This window comes from Musa acuminata, chromosome BXJ3-9 (assembly GCF_036884655.1).
Source record: "Musa acuminata AAA Group cultivar baxijiao chromosome BXJ3-9, Cavendish_Baxijiao_AAA, whole genome shotgun sequence".
Taxonomy (NCBI): Eukaryota; Viridiplantae; Streptophyta; class Magnoliopsida; order Zingiberales; family Musaceae; genus Musa; species Musa acuminata.
The window spans coordinates 3,840,423-3,864,219 of NC_088357.1; the positions used below are offsets into that span (position 1 = coordinate 3,840,423).

The 23,797-nt window shown below is 40.7% G+C and overlaps 3 protein-coding genes and 1 pseudogene across 4 annotated transcripts; 2 read left to right on the forward strand and 2 right to left on the reverse strand.

The window, feature by feature from the left end:
- Window positions 1–120: 120 nt before the first annotated feature.
- LOC135586416 (casein kinase 1-like protein HD16) lies at window positions 121–12,266 on the reverse strand. Of its 2 annotated transcripts, XM_065168690.1 has the most exons (17): window positions 12,108–12,266; window positions 6,272–6,658; window positions 3,781–3,915; window positions 3,627–3,700; window positions 3,479–3,548; window positions 3,344–3,399; window positions 3,188–3,259; window positions 2,909–3,003; window positions 2,723–2,789; window positions 2,462–2,591; window positions 1,974–2,192; window positions 1,753–1,895; window positions 1,502–1,676; window positions 1,302–1,392; window positions 1,059–1,216; window positions 721–909; window positions 121–626 (listed from the first exon to the last, which is right to left on the reverse strand). In XM_065168690.1, the coding sequence occupies exons 2-17, from the start codon at window positions 6,596–6,598 to the stop codon at window positions 567–569; spliced, it is 2,061 nt and encodes a 686-aa protein (XP_065024762.1). In that variant the 5' UTR covers window positions 6,599–6,658; window positions 12,108–12,266; the 3' UTR covers window positions 121–566. The 2 variants fall into 2 exon arrangements, with proteins under 2 accessions (XP_065024762.1, XP_065024763.1); XM_065168691.1 differs by lacking the exon at window positions 12,108–12,266 and having other exon boundaries at window positions 429–626; window positions 6,278–6,746.
- A 596-nt stretch (window positions 12,267–12,862) lies between these two features.
- On the forward strand, window positions 12,863–13,736 carry LOC135648963 (lachrymatory-factor synthase-like). The gene has a single exon (XM_065167004.1). It carries the CDS (start codon window positions 13,080–13,082, stop codon window positions 13,593–13,595), a length of 516 nt encoding a protein of 171 aa, XP_065023076.1. The 5' UTR covers window positions 12,863–13,079; the 3' UTR covers window positions 13,596–13,736.
- Window positions 13,737–13,938: 202 nt separating this feature from the next.
- LOC135648962 (pentatricopeptide repeat-containing protein At1g77170, mitochondrial-like) lies at window positions 13,939–15,558 on the forward strand. The gene has a single exon (XM_065167003.1). The coding sequence runs from the start codon at window positions 13,939–13,941 to the stop codon at window positions 15,328–15,330; it is 1,392 nt and encodes a 463-aa protein (XP_065023075.1). The 3' UTR covers window positions 15,331–15,558.
- Window positions 15,559–18,490: 2,932 nt separating this feature from the next.
- Window positions 18,491–23,797, reverse strand: LOC103997282 (protein unc-13 homolog; annotated as a pseudogene).

The window sequence follows — 23,797 nt, forward strand, 5'->3', positions numbered from 1 at the left end:
TTAGAAAATGACAAGAGAAGTAAAGCACAATAACCATGTCATCACCTGTCATTTATGCAACTAAGATTATCATGCTCACTAGCCCAATAGATAATAAAGAAGGTTGTAGACATCAATGTGTTGAACAAATAGAGAACAAATTGTAGCAGTTTAAATAGATGCTCCTGATTATAGATGATACAGTTAATTAGACAAAATGGAGGAACAATGCCATCAGTTAAGTGCAAAATTACATCTGATAGACATTTTAACTCCCCTGAAAATTACCTACAGGTAGCCGTTTATTGACTGTACAAACCTAACGCTAACTACATCAAATCAGCTCTAATTGCAACAGATCATGCAAGGCATCAAAGGACTTGGCATCTATACTGCACCACATGTTAGATGTGGCCAATATTAAGATGACAATCTTGAATGAAGCTCGCACCTCAAATTCTCTAGCCTAAACACATTAGAAGACGCCTTCTGCATCTTCAACATCTTCCTAGCCTTTAAGAAACAGCATGATGTAATGTTTACTCGAGCCAATTACGCCTGTCCAACCCAAAATAGAAAGTGGAACATCATGAAACTGTGCGGCCATAACAGACAGAGGCTATGTAAAGATTTTTTGCCCATTTCTCCTGCAACAAATTTAATGTCAACAACTAAACCAATGCGCATAAATTTTATAATCATAAAACAAAATTCACAGAATATGTAAGAAGATATCAACACCTTCGCATGTTGACTAGGAAAAGCAGATGTTCTAAGTGTCTCTTGTGTCTCATCTGCAGGCTTTCTTCTGGGTACACTAAGAACAAAGGCAGCTTGGTCCAATGTTGCAGCAGTAGCAGTTATGCGAAAACCGCCATCCCACCTTCGATGAATGCCTTCACTAGGGTACAAAAAGTCAAGTTCGACAACCTGTATTTGGAACATAACACATTCAACACATTACTCAATCCACATCAGCTGGGGTATATACACAACTAAAATACTCGAGCCATTCATGCACTATGCCACCCCTAGTGCCAGTATGCCTTAAAAGAAAAGCAAAAAAGAATAAAGGTGACCTGATCCAAGAAGCCAGCATTTCGGGACATGACAACTCCCCATCTACTTCCAGCAGTTGCCATTGTGGTGACATAGAAACCTTCACGCCATTTTTTGTTTATCCACTTGAAAGGAAATGACTCGCTAACTTTATAAGACTGTTGTACATACTGTGTGCCTGAAATAGAATCCAAAATGAATTTAACTACAAACTCATACAAAACCCTGAAAATAAAACTAGCTCATAATACAGCAACATTTACCTTTAGACATTACGACTAAAGAGCTACCACTGTTTGTCCCTGCTAATGCAGTAATATAATAGTTCTTATCCCACTGTTCCATTATCCATTCCTAGTAAGAATCAAATAAAAATCATTTGCATTATCTTTTAACTGTCAACATTGACATGTGCCATCAAGCAATTTAGTAAGTGAAAGAGTTGTTACTAAATGGTACTCACTTTGTGAAGAAAATTTGGAGACATTTCATAAACTTGAGAAGTGAAACCAGTGCCTGCGTCCATGATAAGTGCCCAAAGATTTGAACAAGATGCAACACAACTAATGAATAAACTATCTTCATTCCCTTTCTCAATATGCTGTGCAAGCCTTACATCGGCAACATTGTAATGGTACCTGAAATTTAAAAAGGAAATAAATCATTCATTTGTACCATATTCTAATCATGATAAATAATCACACAGAAAAGCACCTTTGCTTCATAGGTCTCCGAGCATTATAGACGCTGATCCACTGTGTTGCAGGCATTCCCATTCTGATCTTCTTCTTTGGTTGTTCATCACCCTCTTCTTCCATCATCAGACGACCTCTCTTTTGACCTACCTGGTATATAAGCTACAGGGTGTGCAACTTACGTTTAGGTCTTACAGAGAATCTTTTAGTTTAAAGAAGGCAAAAGGAGACTCGCAGTACCTTTTGAGCTCCATCAGTGTTAATGGGTCTGATATCTGGATTAGGTCCTACTATGTCGTCAAAAAGGGAAATGCATTTTGCGTAGTCAGGTTTTTCATCAAACTTCAAGTTGACCACGTACTCAACAAACTGTTTGAATGGCTGGGGAGAGAAGCAACACAGAGTCTCTGGAGATGTAGCCATCTTCTTCTTGCACACAAGGAAGCCCTTGTTCTCTCCCTATATGGGTAAGGATAAAATGCATGGGATTAGCAAATGCAACAAATACAGATTGAAAGTTTTAAGTAGTGATCGGACTGGTTGGTTGGTATTAAACAGACCAACCAAGAATGGTATCGGAACATTGATATGATTATTTTATTTCTGCTTTCTATTATTTTGTTTAGTATATCGGACAATACAGGTCCATGTACCACCTAAGATATTGATACTTTACCACTTAGATAATCTATCAAAACAAAGGGGCTATAACAGTCTTAAATAGTTACCTGGTATCCTTGCCAAGGTAGACGACCTCGGAGAAGAAAGATTAATGTATATGCCAGGGATTCTAAATCATCTCTCCTGCTTGCTGTCCTTCCTAGGTGAGCATGAGCACTGGCATAGCGAACTGTCCCTCTGCAAGATGCAATTTACGATACAGAGTCTTACGAGATCAGATTAAACCAAAACAAATAGCTCATTTCATTTTCTTAAAATTTGATAGGCAAACCAAATGTAGTGATCTGCAAGGCTGTTCATAAACAAACCTGAAAACGTCTGGCCTCTGATCATATTCCACATGCAGCCCTGTCGCACTATCCTTCCACTTGGTGGCTGTCAGTTAAGAGTTTAAGAAAACAATTTTCAACGACAGCCCTTAGAGGTATTCTTTATCAAGAATGATATCTAAACACAATATACTGCCAAATGCCAATTCCATGCCATTCAATTACCTAAACCAAGATCAACAAGAAACAGTTTCTTCTCCTCAAGAGTCCCAGGTGGCCCAAGTAAGAAATTCTCAGGCTTTACATCCCCATGTACGTATCTGTTATAACAAGCATGATTTAAAATACATTAATATAGTTATTGAAGCAAATGCACAATGTCAATATATTAACAATTATACAATCAATTAAGGACATGAACAACATTAAATAATTTGACATGGGAAGATCAGCTAATTGCATAAGATTTTGATAATCATGCTGCAATTTGGAATAAAGATCTACCCTTTAGAATGCATCTTCTCCAGTATAGAAATCGCTTCAGTGCCAATACATGCAACCATTTCAACTGACATTCTGCACAAAGAAAAAAGTTACAACAGCCAAAGTAATCTGAAAGAAATTATCATAATAATAATCAATATTTGATTCAACACTTACGAATGTGAATTGCTATTCCATACATCCCATAGACTAGGCCCCAGCATATCCATAACCTGAACAAAGTTTCATAATATAGTTATCTTAACACCCCAGATGACACTACTATTTTAGATATTTTCAAAAATGAAATACCATGATATAATAATCCCCTTGGCGACCCTTATAGTGAACTCGTGGTACCCCATGAATACCACCAAGTGTGCTACAAATGAAGACAAGGTTGATCAGACACTGAAGACATGGTACAAACTTAGCTCAACAAAAGACAAACAGAACTTACTTGTACACTTGCCATTCATAAGGGGGCCCATAGTTGCAGCCTTTACTGCTCCTATGCTCAAATTTTAATGCTACCTGACATACAAGATATGGTACAATTTTTTAATATTCAACCTTAACTTTTTACCAAACTGGGAAATATGCAGTTACCACACCTCTACAGCACCAGAACCAGTAATTCTATCATTTGCATTAGTAGCTGAAACACGGCGACCTACATAAACTTGCCCAAATCCTCCTTTCCCTAGTTTTCTTTCAATTTTGTATACTGGTGAACTGCCAACCTGGACCTGTTGCAGTCAAATACAATAAACGGTGTTAAAGACAAACTGTTGCACAAATGAAGTGAATGAGAAAGAACCTTTTATCACACTGAAAAATCCTTACATCTGGAAATATTTAATTTAATATGAAATATAATATGCTGGAAATGGTGCAGTATGAAACACTACGTTTTTAAATAAAGAAGCATATAAATATAAGTAGAACTAAAATGCATCATGCTAGACACCCAACTCAGCATGTTTCAGAAGATGAGGTTCTCAAGATTTATCATGTCCCAGAAACAGATTTCAAAATTAAGAATAAGAGTATAAGCTAGTCTAAAGAATGAAACTAGATATTTTAGCTATTTTAGTCCCAACATATTACCAGAAAATTTATCTCAAATATGAAGTTTCTTGCTAGAATAACTACTGACTATAACATATACATTATACACCAAGCTGTAAAATAAATTTCGACATCATAAAAGTGACTAACTTCATGCCTTTGATTGTCAAAGGTTGTACATAATCTAAAATCTGATTAGGTATCTAACAATGGTCATTGAAACATCTGAACTCAAACCTTAAGTAAATGACTCAGCAGCATCGGAAGTTGGAACTTGGAACACAGTAATTTGGGCAAATTGTCAAAGTCGATAACATATCTAACTAGTGTACACATTGGGTAGATGTTCAACATGGGTATGCATTAGATACATCACTTACATGACAATCATGAGTTAAACAGAACAGGAGGAAAGAGAAGGTGACATGAAATGACTCCAAGTAGCAGCACTCCCTGCCACCATCCATTATCAGCCCCTGGAGTTAGAGAATGGGTGGAGGAGAAAGAGAGGGAAACATGTGCAGCATGCATGAGCCATTGCAGAAACATTAATTGACACCACAAGTTTGAGGAATGGAAGAAGAATAAAGACAGAAGGATAAATGTGCAACATGTTTGCCAGGATTAAAAATTAATGAGGATGCTCCTGGACAGAACTACTAACAAAAAAACCTCAAAATCCCATATTAGCAATTTGACCCAATATAGATCCTCTCCAACTCTCATATCTCACCAAACCACTATTTTTCTATTTTTTACTTTTTTATAGCAAACCACTGTTACCTATCTGTATAATCTAACTAATTTAAAAACTAATAGTAACAAAAAAAAAAAAAAACGTAAAGTTTATTGCTTCAGGATAACATTGTCACATATATATGTTTTGCATCCCCATATTGTCCTACTTTCACAAGATTTGTAACAATGGCATGTTTGTCCCATGGACTTCATGGTCAGCAAGAATGACAGAGTTAATAATCTAAACTTAGAGAGCCCAAATTTCAGAATATATGCACCATATTTTGCAGGTTTCAAGCATCAATATTTACTCAAACAATACTAGATTCAAATTTTTGCCTTTGGTGCTATGTTTACAGCATGTCTAAGTAATTAAGGCTCATAAAGCATTATGGACATCACATATTATTTATAGTTCTATATTTATAATCTCCTTCAGGATAAACCTTAGTAGATTGAAAGAAACTGATTTGATAATTTTAAGATGTTCAGCTCAATGAATCAAGACTCGAAAAGAATCACCGACAATAATGAGCTTATTTTTCATATTAAGAACCATGACCAGTCTAGACTTTGGTAACTATTTTTTGCAAAGTGTAGACACAGGTGCATCATGATGTTGTATGCATAATATATTAAATTATTGCCAAGAAAATGAATACAACACCATCATATAGAAAACTTGGTAGCATGAGCTACAAAACAGGATGCTTTTGGTGAGCAAATGGATTGCTTAGAGATGGTAAAAGTTTACACATCAGAACTTCAGTTTGCTTTTCTATCTGATGCCTACTAATTTTTCCTTCACTTCCTGTTTTGTTTCTTCTCTGATTGAAAGTAGTCATATTTTGACCTAATATCAGTCGATTCTATCATGCTGGAAGATCTTCATTTTTCATTGACGACATCAAGTATTTGAGAGGCCGCACACACAAAAGGCACCATCTGATGCCCAACGAACCATATTTATAGAGATAAAGTAAGCACATGAAAACATACACAGTAACACCAACGAATCTTTAATTTGAGATATCCAAGAAATTGTTTGTTTGATTGAAAAGAAGACCAACTGAAGTCACCATCACAAAAGTCAATTTAACATTGTTTCACTTATGAAAATAAGTACAAGGGACACAGAACCCAAATGAATTGCATCCGTCTTAAAAAGTCGATTGAATTAGAGAGCGAAAGATGGTGTAACAAAACAATCCGAACAGAGGAAAACGACTAGCCCCTTTTTCCCAGTAAAATGAGTAAACAACTGTAGAAAATGCAAAAAGTATAGATAGCTCGAACCTTTACCGGAAGGGGAGCGGCGCTCCCCTCGTCCTCGCCACGGGGGAGAAGTTTGTCGGCGCTCCTCGCCCCACTATCATATTCATCCATCCTTCTCTCGCCGATCCCTTCAAGATTCACCTCCCCGACAACCCCCCCGACCTCGCCGCCACCCTCCGCAAGCCTGATCTCCTCCTGCGGCTCGGCAGACCTCGCCACTGGCGGGTTCTCATCCACCGGCTGCTGGTTCCTCGCCGCCCGCCGCCTCCTCTCATTCGGTCGCTCAGCCTGGACTGCTGGGGTCGCCTGCGCCCGGCCCCTGCGCACTCTGCTACGGAGCTCAGGCATCCTTCATCTGCCCAGCCCCATGCCTCAAAAGCCACGTGATCGCTACGACGTTTCGAAAACCTAGCGGGCAGATTCGACGCCGGGAGGCCTCGAAATTACGATCAGGATGACGCTAATCGATCGCCGCAATCAATTTGAATCAAATATTGGAGACAATAGACGGGGATCGTTTCATCACTGAGAGATTTTTGACTTAGGGTTTCGATGAGGAGAGAGGGTTTGATGGAGAGCTTTCGGAAGCCTTGAGTTGAGATACTGGAGAGAGATGGAGAGAGAGAGAGAGACGAAGAGGAGAGAGACGACGACAAAGGGAAGCGGACGAAATTAAGTAACGTTGTGCGGGGTGCGATTGGAAATGTACAAAAATACGCGTAGTGTATGGTTCAGCGGTACCGAAGTTGGAGATTGGAAATAGTTTGGGCTGGGGAGTAACAGGGTTCACTGGGGTCCATTGGGGTATACGAACCTGCTATTTATAGATGAAGACTGGTGATAGTTTGCAATCAAGGAAATATTCTTTATGTAATGCGATGAATATCTTCGGTTGCGATGACTCCTGATGTGGCATTGGCCTAACAGTTTTTGTTGTTTCTTGACACTTTAATATTAACATGTCTTAAGTTTGAAAACAACGATTTTGTTCTTCTCATTTTTAGAATTTTTTTTTATCCTAAGAAATACATTGCATATAAAAAGGAAGCTCGCGATATGTCGACTATTTTGGGATTTTTTTTTGTTTTCGATATATGCATAGTATTTAAGAAGATGCTTTAGATGATATCAATCATTTATTTTTTTTATTTTGGATGAATAAGTTTTGGATGAATAAGTTATCTTACGAGATGTATGATAGGTAAGAAAAATATATTAAATATATTGAGTACTTTCGATATTTCTTTTTTATCTTAGACAAACATATCGTGTAAAAAAAAGAATGTTGTTCGATATCTTGGTAGTAAAGAATACGAAGGAAGCTTGTGATTGTCTTTCTTATTATAAATACCGAGAAGGAAGCTTATAATTATCTTTTTTTATTATAAATGATAAGAAAAAACCTTATTTTTTAGATCATAAATGATAAAATGAACTTTCCTCTTATCCTTCGTTGATGAGTGTCACATGACGATGATGTGTCAAATGATTAATCGATAACATATCCTCTATCATTTATAGAGGGGGGCTCGAAGTGTGATGTTTAGTTCATCCAACACGTAAGCGTTTGGGATTTTTTTTTCTTGTAGGTTGGGTCTTCTTGACATATGTGTTTTATCATGACAAATTTCTCATTATGCAAGTCTGATTTTCCCAACTTATGCGTCTCAGACACATTTTATCTTGTGCCTCTATCATGACGAATTTCTCTTTATGTAGGTCGGCTTTTCGCAACTTACGCGCTTCGAGTACATTTTATTTTGTGCCTTCGTCGTGGCGAATTTCTCTTTATGTGAGTTAGGTTTTCTCGACTCATATGTCTTAAGCATATTTTATCTTGTGCCTCTGTTGTGATAGATTTTATTTTATGCAGGTTGGGTTTTTTCAACTCATGTGTCTTAAGCATATTTTATCTTGTGTCTCTATCGTGATAGATTTCTCTTTACGCAGGTCAAGTTTTCTCGATTCACATGTCTCGATCACATTTTATCTTATACCTCTACCATGACAGATTTCTCTTTACACGTGTTGAGTTTTCCTAACTTACGTGCTTCGAGCATATTTTATTTTATGCCTTTACCATAGCGAATTTCTCTTTATGCGGGTCGGGTTTTCCTGACTCATGTGTCTTCGGTATATTTTATCTTGTGCCTTTATTATGATAGATTTATGTAATTTTCAAGTCCTTCATCTAGCACATTTTAAATCCTTCGTACAATATATTTTGAATCCTTTATCTAGCACCTTTTGAATCTTTTATCCGATGCTTCTTGAATCCTTAATGTAGAAGTGTCTCAAAGAGACACTTGTCTCAATCATGAAAGGAGAGAGACCGGCTTCCTCCATATAAATCTCTCTTCACCTTATGGGTGAGGTTCATTCTTCCATTTGAGTCTCCAGAGCCTCCATCAAAATTTTCTTTGCTTAGTTCTGGTTCCCTATAGGGTAAGTTAGTTCTGGAGTCTCTTATAGTGTCGATGTTAATTCAGAAATAGATAAGTCTTCTACCATTTTGCTCCTATGTCTCCTTCAATCGAGATGCCTTTTCTTTCTTGTACAAGTTATTCTAAATCTATTGGCTACGAAATGGTTAAGATCCATGCTTTATCTTTGGGCAGTCCAGGGTCAAAGGAAATCATGGCCTCCCTTTCGTTGAGGGAGGCAGTCCCCGTAAACCCAAAAGTTCTTGGGGACTTAGAGTTATTGAAAACCTAGCATGACTATAATTCAGTGGTGAATGCATCACTTCTGGATTACTACGAGTTAAGTGTTTCATCTCGATCGAGTTCGACTTACAAGTGCCCCGACCTAATCAACATCCATTCAATCATGCGTTGGGGTCTCTTTGCTTATCTTGTGACGACCCTGAGGTGGGATTTCATCTTTTTTTCTATCTAGTGATAGTGTCTTACCTATAATGGTAGAAGATGTCACTTCTCAAATGACATCCAACTCATGGCGCTACCTAATATTATTCATTAGGAAATATTGGCGTGCTGACATTACTCCAACCCGTAAATTTTTTTACGATTTGTTTGTTACTATGTAAGGGCAAAAGTGGCTACTATTTAACTAATGGCTCGATAAGCCTCAGGTGCTAGTGTTGGTTGAGTTGCTGATTACGGTTGAGGTGGTGGCATCACTTGTTGGGTTAGTTAAGACAAGAGCATAGCAATAGCTTGCATCATACCCATTAACATTTGCACCTATTCAAAGAGGTTTAGGAATGCTTCAATAGGGATGAGCAGGTGACTCGAGGTCGCCCTCGAGTCATTGAGTGGAAGCTAGTATCGCATCAATATTTATACTGAGATATGCATCCACGTGTGAAAAGGGTGGCTATGCCCCTCGAGTGACAGTACTATAAGTTGGGGCAATGCCTTTTCACTTGAGCATTCATCAAGAGGGTTGGTAATCAGACTCTTCTACGATATCGAGCCTTTCTTTTAAGGTCAAAATGGTCATTCTTCACGTGGGTTGGGAAAATCCAACCTGCGTGAAAAAAAAAATCTATCATAACGAAAGCGCAAGGTTCAATGTACGTCGGGAAGACCCAATTTGCAAGAAATCGATTAATCATTTGATACATCATTTGCTAGTCATATGTGCCCTGCAAATCAATCACGTGAGTGATAGCATGTGTGATTTGACATAGTTTTTTTACTTATTATTATTTGATATTTTATCACTTTATATTGCATGTTGCTTGAATATATTGTGATATTCATGGATTTGTGCAATGATAATAGGTAAAAATCCATGGACACAGGTTACTCGAGAGGGATATCGAGATAACCGGATAGATTGGTATGCTATATACCCATCCATATGATGGATTTAGCTGGTCTCATAGCTACTCGTATAGAGACACTAGGGATACAATATAGGTGCTCATTGGAGAATGAGTTCACTAATTGATCCGTTTACGAAATGCTGGATGGTTGATGATGTCTTATTGGCAAACAACGATTTCGTAATTCCAGTAATGTATCTGGTCCTTAGACTTAAGACACCAAGGATGTCCTGTATGAGTACTCCACTTTTTGATACCAGACTTATAGGTTTAGAGGTTCTAGATCTTGCACAACCGGTCATCGGGAGTGGTAGCCAACCTTACAAGGACTATTGAGTTTCGATAGAGGATCATTCACTCTCGTTGTCTTGAGAGGAATATCCCATATATTCTTGCTCAGACAAATCCCTGGCTAGGGTCATTCGGGTTAAGAGAGAAAGAGTTCTCCGAGAGAATCCGATTAAAGCGAGACTCAAGTAGAAACCGTATGAGTCTGACAACACTATACCCGATATACGGTCTTTGGAATATTATATAGATGAGGGGCTATAAGTACATGGTAACTGAGGACAAACATGTCCAATGGATTGAATTTCCCTGTACTGTTTGGGGACTGCGACGTAGTAGTCTAGTACGTCCGTAATCTATGAGTCGAGTGAATTATTATGAAGATAATAATTCATTGAGTTAGAAGGAGTTCTGACAGATATGACTTACGACAAGTTCGATATTAGGCCTAGAGAGTCACACGCATATGGTAGGTGTTGCGATGAGTAGCGGTTCAGATATGAGATATCCGCTAGAGCCCTTATCTTATTGGATATCCAATAAGCCTTGAATTATTGAATCCTATGTATGAGATCCAATAAGAGCCAATGAGAGATTATTAGATAAAGATCTACTAATCTAAGAGGCTTGGGTAGTTGGATGAAGATCCAATACTCAATATGGTTGGAACCAGGGTAGTTGGATGAAGATCCAATACTCAATATGGTTGGGTCCATTAGGGTTATATTGATAGGGGGCCTTTATAAATAGGAGGGAACCAATGGTTCATAGGCTAAAGCCTTTTTAGGTTGCCTCTCCTATTCTCCTCCCCTTCTCCTCCTCAGATAGCAGGCTTGGAGTTTTGAGGAGCATCGTCGTAGCCCTGCTGTGTGGATCACCACTAGAGAGGAGGGCGCTTGACTTCTTCCATCATCTCCTAGATATATGCAAGGATTCAGGGATCTACGATCTCCTTAGGTAACACAAACTTTCATATACGTAATTTTAAGTTTTGTAAGTTTTATGCACCAATCTTCACACGACGACAAACACATCTTTGAGAAATTGAGGATTTTATTTTTAATGTTCATCCGCTACGCATGTGATATCGCCCCTAGATTTTCCAACATCATTGTCATGTGGTGTCTAACGAGGGCCATTTTATGATGAGAAAAATAATTATAAACTATTTTCTCATCATTCATAACGAGAAAGATAATCACAAGCTTTCTTCGTGCTCCTTACGACTAAGTATAAAAGCTTATCTTTAACATAGAAAAAAAACAGATATTTTTATTGACTATTCATGTTCATACTCATACCTCAATTTTTTTATGCTGGTGATACCTAAAAAGTTTGATGCTTCCATCTCAGAGATATTTCGGATGACCCTATGTATACGAGCAACGAAAAAGATATTCTTTCTTATCATTTTTGTAATTGTTCCTTCATAAAATCAACGAAAAAGAAAGAGAATTGTCTCCACTTACAACTTTTGCTTACAAAATGCTCGGTCATGAAATCAAGGCTTAGAGTTGGGAGATCATATTACAAAAATAGAGGCAAAGCAGAATCATATCTAATTCGAAACCATAATCTAATCATCTCTAACCTTATTTATGACGACTTTTAAGAACTTATCCAACGAAAAATTAAACCCCAGTTTCTTGCACCCAAAATTATAAGAAATAGGGGAGAAATCCATCAAACCGATTCGAGAAACAGAGGATGACGCCAAGAAGACGAATCATGGAACCCATCATGATTGGAAAAAGGAGATGGGATCAACGAGCGTACCTTCGACGATCTCGAGCCAAGAAGCCATGGGGAAGAAAGGGGATCGGGATCGCAGTGGAAATTTTAGCTCCGAGGGAGGCAAGGGATCTCGTCGCATTCCAATGGAAGGGGACACAGGCCAGAGAGGGAACCGGACGCTTGCTAACTGTCGCGTGGAGCTCTCACGCGTTGGTTTGCTTTCTTCCTGTTTTTTTCGAAAATTGTATACTGAAAGCATAAATCCATAATTATCCTCACAAAATTTTTTTAAAATCATAAATTTGAGAATTCGGTCCAATTAAAAAAAATTTATGTATTTTTTTTATTATTCCATCTCCGTTGGTCACCACCCATTGCCTATCCCTGATTGAGTCTCTTGTTCATCTGTCATCCTCTTGATGGATAGAGATGAGGGTGGATTTGATGAAGATAATGATTAAGTGATATTTTTTACATGAGCATTGAAAATATTTTAAAGTTCAGATATTCTATGAAAAATTCTCAAATTTATTTTTTTTAGAAATCGTCCTTCATGAGCACAGCCTTCCCACGCCAAATTTGTTGTATAATTAAGTTTTGATTAATATTTATATATTGAAAATATTTTTTTTTATCTAATTCAATTTTCTACTCATATTGCAGTTTCAACAAGGCTCGGTGGTCCCCCCTGATTCATATTTGGATCTCTACGGTGAACTTTAGGACTGAGTTGATTGGTCTGATTTGGAACAGAATTGGAAAATTGGTCTGAGATTGGATGGGGCGAGTTCTTAGAATTAGCTCATCGTTTCAACTTTTACTGACATTTTCTGTTTTTCTACAAGTTGCTAAATTTCTGAAAGATTTAGTAACTAATTAGGTCCACATGGATTTGCAAAATGTCAATCTACAACCACGTGGTCTACAAGGAATTTTAGGTCCCACCACCTCGCCTCTTCGTCCCCCGATACAACGCGCGTTGTTCCGTGTCCCTTCCCGTCTCTGTAACGAGCGATGGAGACAATAGCACAACCCAAGTCGGGATGGGAGGGCAAGGTGACGGCCAGAATCCGCGCCGCGACGCCCGAGCAGGCCTGGTCCCTCCTCAAGGGCTTCTGCAGCCTCCACCGGTGGGTTCCCTCCGTCCGCACCTGCCACAAGCTGGAGGGCGTCGACGGCCAGCCCGGCTGCGTGCGCTACTGCGGCGGACCCCTCAACCGCTCCGACCCCACCCAGCCCACGGGGTGGTCCAAGGAGCGGCTCCTCGCCGTGGACCCCGCCGGCCGCTCCTACACCTACGAGATCGTGGAGACCAACAAGGGCTTCGCCCGGTACCGCGCCACGTTCGCGGTCGCCCCCGACCCGGGCTGCGCCGCCGAGGGGTGCAGCCTCGTGTGGTCCTTCGCCGCGGACCCGGTGAAAGGATGGACCCAGCAAGAGTTCGTCGCGTATCTGGAAAAGCTGGCGCAGGGCGTGGCCGAGAGGGTGGAGGCAGAGATCGGTCTCGGCGTCGCCTCCGCCGAAGGATGATAGCCTTCTTCTGGTAACCAACTACAAGTAATATCTGAACAGTTGCTATCACTGTGTATTGGGAAAGAGGAAAGGATCCTTTGATGGGAGGCCGTGTAGGACTTGATCGCTGCAACTTCTATCAGTAATCTTGCCGTAAAACTGGGAATTGTTGTGCCTACGTAAGTTTCTCAGGAATGACTGAATCACCCCGAAATGTTTCTCAGGTGATGTGGTCTTATGGAAGCCTGACGTAAGCAAGGCATGGTCAGGGTTAAGCGTAACGGTATGCATGTAAATCTTTTATGTATCATGCGGATAACCTCTTTTACCGTCCTTCTCGCACCCAAATGCCTGCTGTGCTATGCGCTCCCTCCAACCTCTCTTCTCTCGTCTCGCCACCGCCACCGCCACCGAGACCAACCTTCCCTCTTCCTCTCCCTCGCATCTCCACTTTTCCCGCTCTCTCTTCTCCTCCGAGCAATGTCTTGGCGATCCTGCCGCGGAGGCGGCAGCCCGTCTCGAGTCCTGCGCGGACCCGGAGGATCTGGCGCAGACGCACGCCCACGTCCTCCGCGCCCACCTCCTCCGCGCTCCCTTCCACTGGAACGCCCTCATGCGGTGTTATCTCCGCCTCGTCCGCCCCCGCACGTCTCTCCTGCTATACGCCCAAATGTCCCGCTCCGGCACCGTGCCCGACTGCTACACCCTCCCGCTCGCCCTCAAGGCCGTCGCCCTTCTATTCGCCCTCCCTGCCGGCGGACAGCTCCACTGCACCGCTGTCAAGCTCGGACTCGAGAACCACGAGTTTACCGAGAGCGGTCTCATTAGCCTCTACGCCAAGGCCGGCGTGTTCGACTCGGCGATGAAGGTGTTCGACCAAAACGCGCAGAGAAAGCTTGGGTCGTGGAATGCCGTCATAAGCGGACTCGCGCAGGGCGGTCGATTGGCGGAAGCAGTTGATATGTTCGTAGAGCTACGAAGAAGTGGGCTCGTGCCGGATGACGTGACGATGGTCAGCGTGGCCTCGGCCTGCGGTGGGTTAGGTGACCTCGGTCTGGCGCAGCAAGTGCACAAGTGTCTCCTGCAGGCAGGGCGGTCAGGGAGGTTAGACGTGATGCTCTCGAATTCGTTGGTGGATATGTATGCCAAATGCGGGAGGACGGACCTCGCGTACAAGGTGTTCTCGAGAATGGCGAGCCGGGATGTCTCGTCCTGGACAGCAATGATCATGGGCCTGGCGATGCATGGTGAGGAAGTCGCTGCACTGGACTTCTTCCGGGTGATGCAGCAGGAAGGAGTGCGGGCGAACCAGGTGACGTTCGTTGGTTTGCTGAGTGCGTGTGCGCATGGGGGATTGGTGGAAGAGGGCATGAACTACCTGGAGGCAATGGCTGAGGAGTACAGTTTGGAGCCTACGGTGGCACATTATGGGTGTGTGGTGGATATGCTGGGTAGGGTGGGGCGACTGGTGGAGGCAAGAGCCGTGGTGGAGAGGATGCCAATGGAGGCAAATGTGGTGATATGGGGGACATTGCTGGGTGCCTGTGAGAAGCATGTTAATGTGGAGGTCGGCGAGTGGGCAGCGAGGAACCTGTTGGAGCTGGAGCCATGGAACGATGGGGTGTATGTAGTGCTGTCGAACATTTATGCAGCGGCAAAGAAGTGGGGGGAGGTAGAGAGAGTTAGAAGGTTGATGTGGGAGAGAAGAGTTGCCAAAGCCCCAGGACACAGCTCGGCTACAGTTTCAGCTTGAATTCGAATTGCACGTAAGGGAAGACAGGGTTGTGTTCCATGAATAATGCCACTCTTGAAACTGGAATCATCTGACTTGATGAAGTGGTGAGCTAAGTGAGATATTGTGTTTGATAGATCGATTGAGATATTTCATGTTGGCATCAAGAATATTCTTGTATCGCTGAAAGGCCAGCAACCTGTCTTAATATAAAAAAAAATTATAGAAACAAATGCAATATTTTGGTGCCGAGCAGTGCAACAATTTATAAAGCATTACATCATTCAATTAGGCTTCACTAGTGTTAGGAAGAAATATTCTTGGTCATTCCAATATGGTCCAAACCTATATGCACAAGATTGTCTCAAGTCTTTTCGAAATGGTTCCGAGATGACTTCGAGGTGGAGATATCGAGCTCCCGAGGTGAAAGTATTACGTTCTCAATATAACACCTACACGAAGACCAAAGTCAACAGAGGTTTCTCGACTTTGTCCCTTCGACACTCAAGTTAACAATATGAGATCCCTAAATGTGGGCTCGAGTAGTTCAAGAAAAGAGAAAGTCCTCTATTTTCCTATTTATGATATGTTTTTATACCTTGAAGGAGGAAAAGAAAATTTATGATATACTTATCATAAAGGAAGATAAAAGAGCTTAGGATTATCTTGTTTGTTATAAAGAAAGAAAAAGAAGTTCGTGATTATCTTCTTTCCATAATAAATTAAAAGGAAGCTTGTGTTTATGTACACATAGGCATATGAAGGATGACTTGGATGATATGTGGTAACCACATGTTAGTTGATGGTAAATTCTCTATCATTTGTCCCTCCCATCCAAAGGCATACTTTGGGACTTTTGCGAGAGGGGCTCAAAGCACGTTGTTTGGTTTTTCATCTTACGGGTTGAGTTTTTCGAATCAGGTGTCTCAAGTATATTAGGCCTTATGCCCTCGTCATAATGAGTCTCTTTATGCGAGTTAGGTTTTTTTTATTCAAGTGTCTCGAGCACGTTGACCTATGTTTCTATTGGCATGGGTAGGATTTTTTCAACTCATGTATCCCGGGTACATTTGCCTTGTGTCTTCGCTATAGCGGATTTCTTTTGACACGGGTAGGGTTTTCTTGACTCACGTGTCTCGGGTGCATTTGTCTTATGCCTTTGCCATAGCGAAGTTATATTGGAGTGGGTCGAGTTTTTCCAATTCACGTGTCTTGGGCGTATTTGGCCTTACACCTTCCTCATAGCGGATTTATCTTCGCATGGGTCAAGTTTTCTCGACTCATACATCTTAGACGCATTTGGCCTTACACCTCCACCATAGCAGAGTTATCTTAACACTGGTTAGGTTTTTCGAACTTATGCGTCTTGAGTGCAGTTGGCCTTGCGCTTCCACCATAGTAGGTTTTTCTTAGCGGGTTGGGTTTTCCCGACTTATACATCTTAGGTGCATTTGGCCTTCCGCCTCTACCATAACGGATTTATCTTGACATAGGTTGGGTTTTCCCGACTCACGTGTCTTGGACGCATCTGGCCTTGTGCCTCTGCCATAGTGGATTTATCTTAGCATGGGTCTAGTTTTTCCAACTCACGCGTCTTGGGCACATCTAATCTTGCACCTCCACCATAGCGGAATTATCTTGGTGTAGGTCGTGTTTCCAACTCCCACATCTTGGGCACATTTGGCCTTGCAACTCCATCGTAGCGGATTTATTTTGGCATAAGTCAGGTTTTCCTAGCTTACGTGTCTAAGGTGCATTTGGCCTTGTGCTTTCACTATAGTGGATTTATCTTGGTGTAGATAAGGTTTTCTCAACTCACGCGTCTCAGGTGCATTTGGCCTCGTGCCTACGTTATAGCGGATTTATCTTAGCGCGGGTTGAGTTTTTCTAACTCATGTGGCTTAGGCGTATTTGACATTATGCCTCTGTCATAGTTGATTTATTTTGGCGCGGGTCGAGTTTTCTCGACTCATGTATCTTGAGTGCATATGACTTTGCGCCTCCATAGTAGCAGATTTATCTTGGCGAGGGTCGGGTATTCTCAACTTATGCATTTGAAGCGCATTTGGCTTTGCACCTCCATCATAGTAGATTTATCTTAGTGTGAGTTAGGTTTATTTAATCTACGTATCTTAGGCACATTTAGCTTTGTGCTTCTGCCATAGCAGATTTATTTTGGTGCAAGTTAAGTTTTTCTGGATTTATCTTGGGTGCATTTTGCCTTGCACCTCCACCATAACGGATTTTAAGTCCCCTTTCCACTGTAGCGTATCTCATGTCTTCCCACCATGGCAAGCTTCAAATCTTCTCTTTATCGTGATAGATTTCATGTCATTTCTCCGTTGTAGCGAGTCTTGGGTTTTCCTACCATGGTGGGCTTCAAATCTTTTTTCCGTCGTAATGAATTTTATGTCTATTCTCCATTATAGTGAGTCTCGGGTCTTCGATGGGTTTCAAATATTCTCTTCGTCGTAGTGGATTTCATATCCCTTCACCATAACGGATCTCGAGTTTTCCCCCATGGCGGGCTTCAAAGCTTCTCTCTGTCATGGTGAATTTCGTGTCCCTTTTATACTATAGCATATCTCGAGTTTTCTTATTATGGCGGGCTTTAAATCTTCTTTTGTCATGCCATATTTCATATCCCTTCTTTGTCATAGCGGATCTCGGGTCTTCCAATTGTGACGGACTTCAAATATTCTTTCTACCATGACGAATTTCATGTCCCTTCTTTGCGATAACGGATCTCGAGTCTTCCTATCGTGGCAGGCTTCAAATCTTCTTTCCTCTATTATAAATTTCATGTTCCTTCTTTGTCAAATCTCATGTCTTCCTATTATGGCAGGTTTCAAATCTTGTTTCTGCCATGGCGAATTTCATTTCTCCTCTACCATAGCAGATCTCGGGTCTTCTCGCAGTGATAGATTTCAAATCTTCTTTCTACCGTGGATAATGTCAATTACGATCAACACATTATGATATTCTTTGTCAGAGACGTCACGATGGATCTCATCATCAACAATGGTGTTAGTGACGGATTGGAGGCCAAGCTAATCGATGAGTGCTTGTACCCAACTCTTCTTCTTGGAGGTAGACAATGATTGCGATAGCCAAAACTCGATGGAGGACATCAAGATCTCTTCCACGATGAGCATGGGGTACAATGCGTTGTCATGCATTACACAAGCAAAAATCACCTCATAGAGCTGCCCCTCAAGCATCTCACCGTTGAGGGTGATGGGACCTTACAAGCTCTCCTACATGATGTGGTTAGTGAGGGTGTCAATCACAATGGGTTTGGCTCCCCATTTATCCCCAACATCATGAAGATCTATTCCCTCGCCCCATCAAAGATGAAATTCAAGGTGGATCCAAGGTTGCCAACATCACCTCTGAGTGCGAAGTCATTGAGCTTGAGGACATGGTGCTCTAGGGAGGCGTAGCCATCGTTCTCGATGACATCATCATGTGAGCATCACCGATGTGCTTGAAGAGCTGGCCGAGAGTGATGAACTTGCCATCGCAGTCACCTTCAGAATCCTGGTTTGCATTAGCTAGGGGCTATTATGATCGAGCAAGTCGTTATAATCCATCGAAAAGGATCGTCGGTCGAACAAGGATAACTTATCCACAAACCGAGGTAGGGTAATACTTCGCTATCTCTTTCTATTTTGTTGGAGCCTCATATTGAACAAATTAAGGTAAGAACGAAATAACAAGTTATATCATGCCCATTAGCGTCTGCACCTATTTGATGATATTCAGGAACACCTCGACGGAAACGATTAGGTGGTTCGAGTTCATCCCTGGGGTGATATTTAAACTGCTCAATGAGGCTCTCAGTCTCGGCGTAGAATAGGCGCAGCACACTTTTCACTTGTGATGAAGCCTTTTCAACCAGTTCCTGGGGCAAACCAGCGCCATCAGCCAGGTAAATTTCCTTGAGCAATCTAAAGTCCTCTATTATCTCTGAATCTTGGCAAGAGAATGCTCGAAATGGGCCATCGGCTAGAAGAACTAGCTAAAACTCATCAAAAGAAGCTTTCATTAGTGCAGTTACGACACGATTTCTCACCCTCTTGGGCACAGTATTTGATATCATCTCCATAGCAGCAGGGTCAAGTTCCTTTCTGAAAGGATCAATTCCACAAAAAGCAGTGTCACCAATGTATAAGGCATCCCATAGAACGTGATTCAAGTCATGGAAGATCACCTTGAATGCTGTTGTCTCACATAGTCGCAGAATTCTTTCATGACAAGCAGCACGAGTAAGTTTAAAACTGATATGCAACCCATTTAATATAATCTGCTTGGGCTGACTCAACATTCCTTGAACAAGTTATAATTTTCTTTTCTAGGTTCTCCAACTCTGTCCAAATATAATTAAGTGAATTCACACGTATGCATATGCATAGCTGTGAAAGACCGTAACAGCCATCTCCATTTGTTGATCCAACTTGAGATTTCCTTTCTGGCATGTCCTGTAGCTTCTCTTTTTCCTTCCTTGGTTTTGAACCAATCTCACATCTGGTTAATGCTGGCAATGGAGGAATAAAACTGCTTTGTGTTCCTAAAGGGGAAGTACTAGGTTTATTATTCCACCGAATAAAGAAACTAGTTCACATCATTACTTGATACTTACCGCATCCAGACTTCACCTTTAATGCATAATGTTGCAGACTTTAATCAAGTTCTACTAACAACTCAGACAGCATGGCTTTCTGCATCTGTATAGGCAGTTGAAAGAATGCATCTAAAGTTTCATCAATTATCAGTAGAACTTCAATCGCACCCTTGGGTTCCAATCCTACAGACATTCCACAAACCAATATCGGTCACTTGATATGGGAAGTTATAGCTAACTTGTAGAATCTAGTCATATTCCAAGTCTTGAAAGTTGGAAAACATAAAATATGATACACGTTGGAACATCTTGAGTTCTCAAGTTAAGAAGTCACAAAATATATTAACTAATAATTCCCAGAATACATGTACCAAACTTTGCTACATGCACGATAGGCAAAAACTCGACTTATGCAAACAAAGAAAATCTAAGAAAGCACCAAAGAGAAATTCATTAAATAAGTGCCAAAGAATGAGTTAAATGTATCCTGCAATCTTGCACTTAGTAACCCAAGTGGAAAGAACTGAAACAAGCTTACTATAGGAAAAACACGCTGCAGGTAAAATGAAATAAAAATATTATACAAAGGTGTAAAAATCAGTAAAGTTAAGGTTGCTTCTTTGAAACCTGGGAGACCAAGGTTTGAGTAACGAAAACAACCTCTTTAAATATTTAAAGATAAGACTGTATACATTGACCCTCTTCAGATCCCGCATTGGTGAGAGACTCAAGCAACTGGATATGCCTTCCTTTTTTTTATACAAAGGTGTCAAAAACATATCCTTATTAAACAGCAGGAATCATCAGTTTTTCTTAGTACTAGTGAAGAAAATGAAGTTTCTACAACTTGTATTACAAACTAATGAAATGAGTACAAGTATAAGATATAATATAAGGGTTATAAATACAATCAACTAATCAAGTAACTACTAGTTTACATCTTTATTCAGATATAGAAAAAACATAACCATGGAGAACTTTAGTAAACTAGAAATTAGCAAACATATATTAAACCATTCCTTTATTTTTTTTGTATGATTAAAAAAAGCTACATGCATAGGTAAAAGAACAAACCTCTTGCTGCAAGTTCTGATCAACATACTCCTTTAGTTTGTGTGCTCTTTTCTTGATCCACACTTTAACAAGATTGGCAATTCCAGAATCAACCTCATAAGGTGGCATCTCTTTGATTAATGGCTGACCCCCATCCTTGCTATCGACAGAATCTTCAACAACAATATGCACAACAACAATGACGTGCCCCCATACTTGTCAGCAGCTTTAAGTACTTCATCTGTATCTGGTGTTAGTTCCACAGTGTTCAATATGAACTGCTTTAGTTCATCTCCATAACAAGAATGAAGGGTAGCAACAGCAACACCTGCAGCGAGGGAATGTCATTTCTTTAGTATTGGACTGAACATGACTTTTCTTTTCTTGCTACTTCACCAATGCCCTTCGACAGGATGGAAAGAACAGGAGTAGAAGTATTTTGGTTCTTTGATGATAGCCTGCCAGAATCTGCTAATTCCATTCTCTGCATCAAATCAGTTATTGGCTGAGAAATTGTTAGTAATTAACACGAAGATATAATAAAATCATAAAGTGTTTCGAGTAGAAAACCAACATTTTGTCCATCATTTCAATAATAGTTTAACAGGTATGTATATAGTGTCAGAAAACATAAATAAAATTTGCACTACTGCATGCCAGGGAACTGTTCAAAGATACATTCAAAATTTGCCATTTGGGTGATCTGAAGGGAAAAAAAAACATACAATAGTACAAATGATTAATGACATGTGAAAATATTGTTTGATCTAGCAAAAACCATGAACATGTGGAAATGGCAAAGGAAACAGGACCAAGCAGGTCAATAGGAACCCAAATTCACAATTCTGCAGATTACCTGAACAAAAGCAGTACGAAGTGAAGACTGAATGTATGTATCAACCCTGCTGCGAGCTACATCAGTTTCCTCTCTCCTCTTATGATGATATTCATTAGAAATGTCTTCAACTAGTATCTTAGCCGCTGATACTCCTAGCGATATGATACCTTGAAAATTTTCAATGTTACTAGCACTGAAAGTATCATGGTATGAAAGAAGAATGTTCTCTGCCCACCCTAATATTGAGCTCAAAGTTGAACTCAATATTTTTAAATATTCTGGATCATTTGTTACTTTTGCATCCTTTGCAACTTCAGCCATCTGGTTATCAGCTGCAATCAACAGATCAATGTCTGCTTGACCATTTGTTACAAAACGGTGAAACAAAACCCAGGCAAAGAAAAAGATTGTGAAGCATCTGGTTTATGCCAAGGATTACCCAAGTCTTCTTTATCAACTCCAAGATCTCATCAATTCCATCAATTATTGATCCATCATTGGTGCCATCAAAACAAGCTTCTAACAACATTCGATATAGATGGAGATTTAGTGGAAAACCATCAGCCCAGTGGCAAAGATCCAAAGCAGATCCTTAGGAGATCTGCATGCAAAGGACATCACTGCACTCCACAGAACTTGCATTGACTCTGAATTTCTTCCAGTTTCAATTGGCTTCACTGAGTCTACACACATAATCTACCTAAGCCATTGTGACACAGTATCTGCTTTCTCTGATGGAAGAAGAGGATGCACAAGTAATCCAGCCTCAAGTGACACAGTATCAGCTTCATATTCTTGCTGATCAGGAAAATCTGAAGTATTGAACTGCTGCAGTAACTCCAGCGGCAGCACCATTGACTCCACACATCTTCCAAAGCTGTCAGGATGGAGGAAAATTAATTACCAACTAATTGGAGAAACTATAGGAACTCAAATACTAATTACCAATCAAACATATTTTGTAGAAACTATAGGAACTCTAATTACCAACTAACTGGAGAAACCATAGGAACTCAAATACTAATTACCAATCAAACAGATAGCTTTTCAAATAGGTATTTTTTTGAACAATATACACCCAAATGAAATGCATTCAATCATTGCAAGGAAAGGAGACACGAACTAATCAAGTATTTGGATCTTTAGATCCTACCACACCAATTATCAACAATGATATACTATATCTAATGAAAAAGAGAACAACTAATCACAATAGTCCCGTCATTCACTAGAATTATCAAGAGCATATTGACAATTTAAATTTGATCCTAGAAACAGGCATCTATGCAGCACTGTAGGTAATCAATGCCTGATCAATGACAACATACAGTTCATAACCCCTGAGCAATATATATATATATATATATATATATATATATATATATATAGTTTACGAAGTCCGATCAGTTCCTCCAACTTTACCAGATGGTATATTAACTCCAAAGAAGAACGCTGAAACAAGAAAGAAGAGCAACTTGCGCTACTCTGCAGAGGTGGTCACCTGTCCCGCAGCAAACCCTTCCGTGTCCGGGAATCCGTCCATTCAGAGACCCTCATCTGGACCATCATCAGCTAACCGACGGTGGCGGGTTTCTTGACCGACGTGGACCGGCCTCCTTCCTTGCCGCGGGACGACGACCTGATCTCGAAGGCGTTCTCTATCTCGCTCGCGGCGGTGGAAGCAATCGGATGATCAACTTCGAGTTAAGGGGTTAAAAAGGGGGTTTGAGGAGGGTTTTGAGAGAACAAAGATTTAGGAGGAGGAAGAGAGCCCAGGTAGAGGGTGGAAGTCGAGGATAACCTTAGTTGCGGCTATAACTGGATTTGTCGTTGTTCGTTACAGCAGAGTAGAATCATACTTTTGTTAAGGATTCCTTCCAAATGTACCAATTTATGATATTAGGTTTGTAACAGGGCGCTGATGTATTACTGTCGACACCCAACACTTCTTTGGGTATCGCAGTGAGCACCAT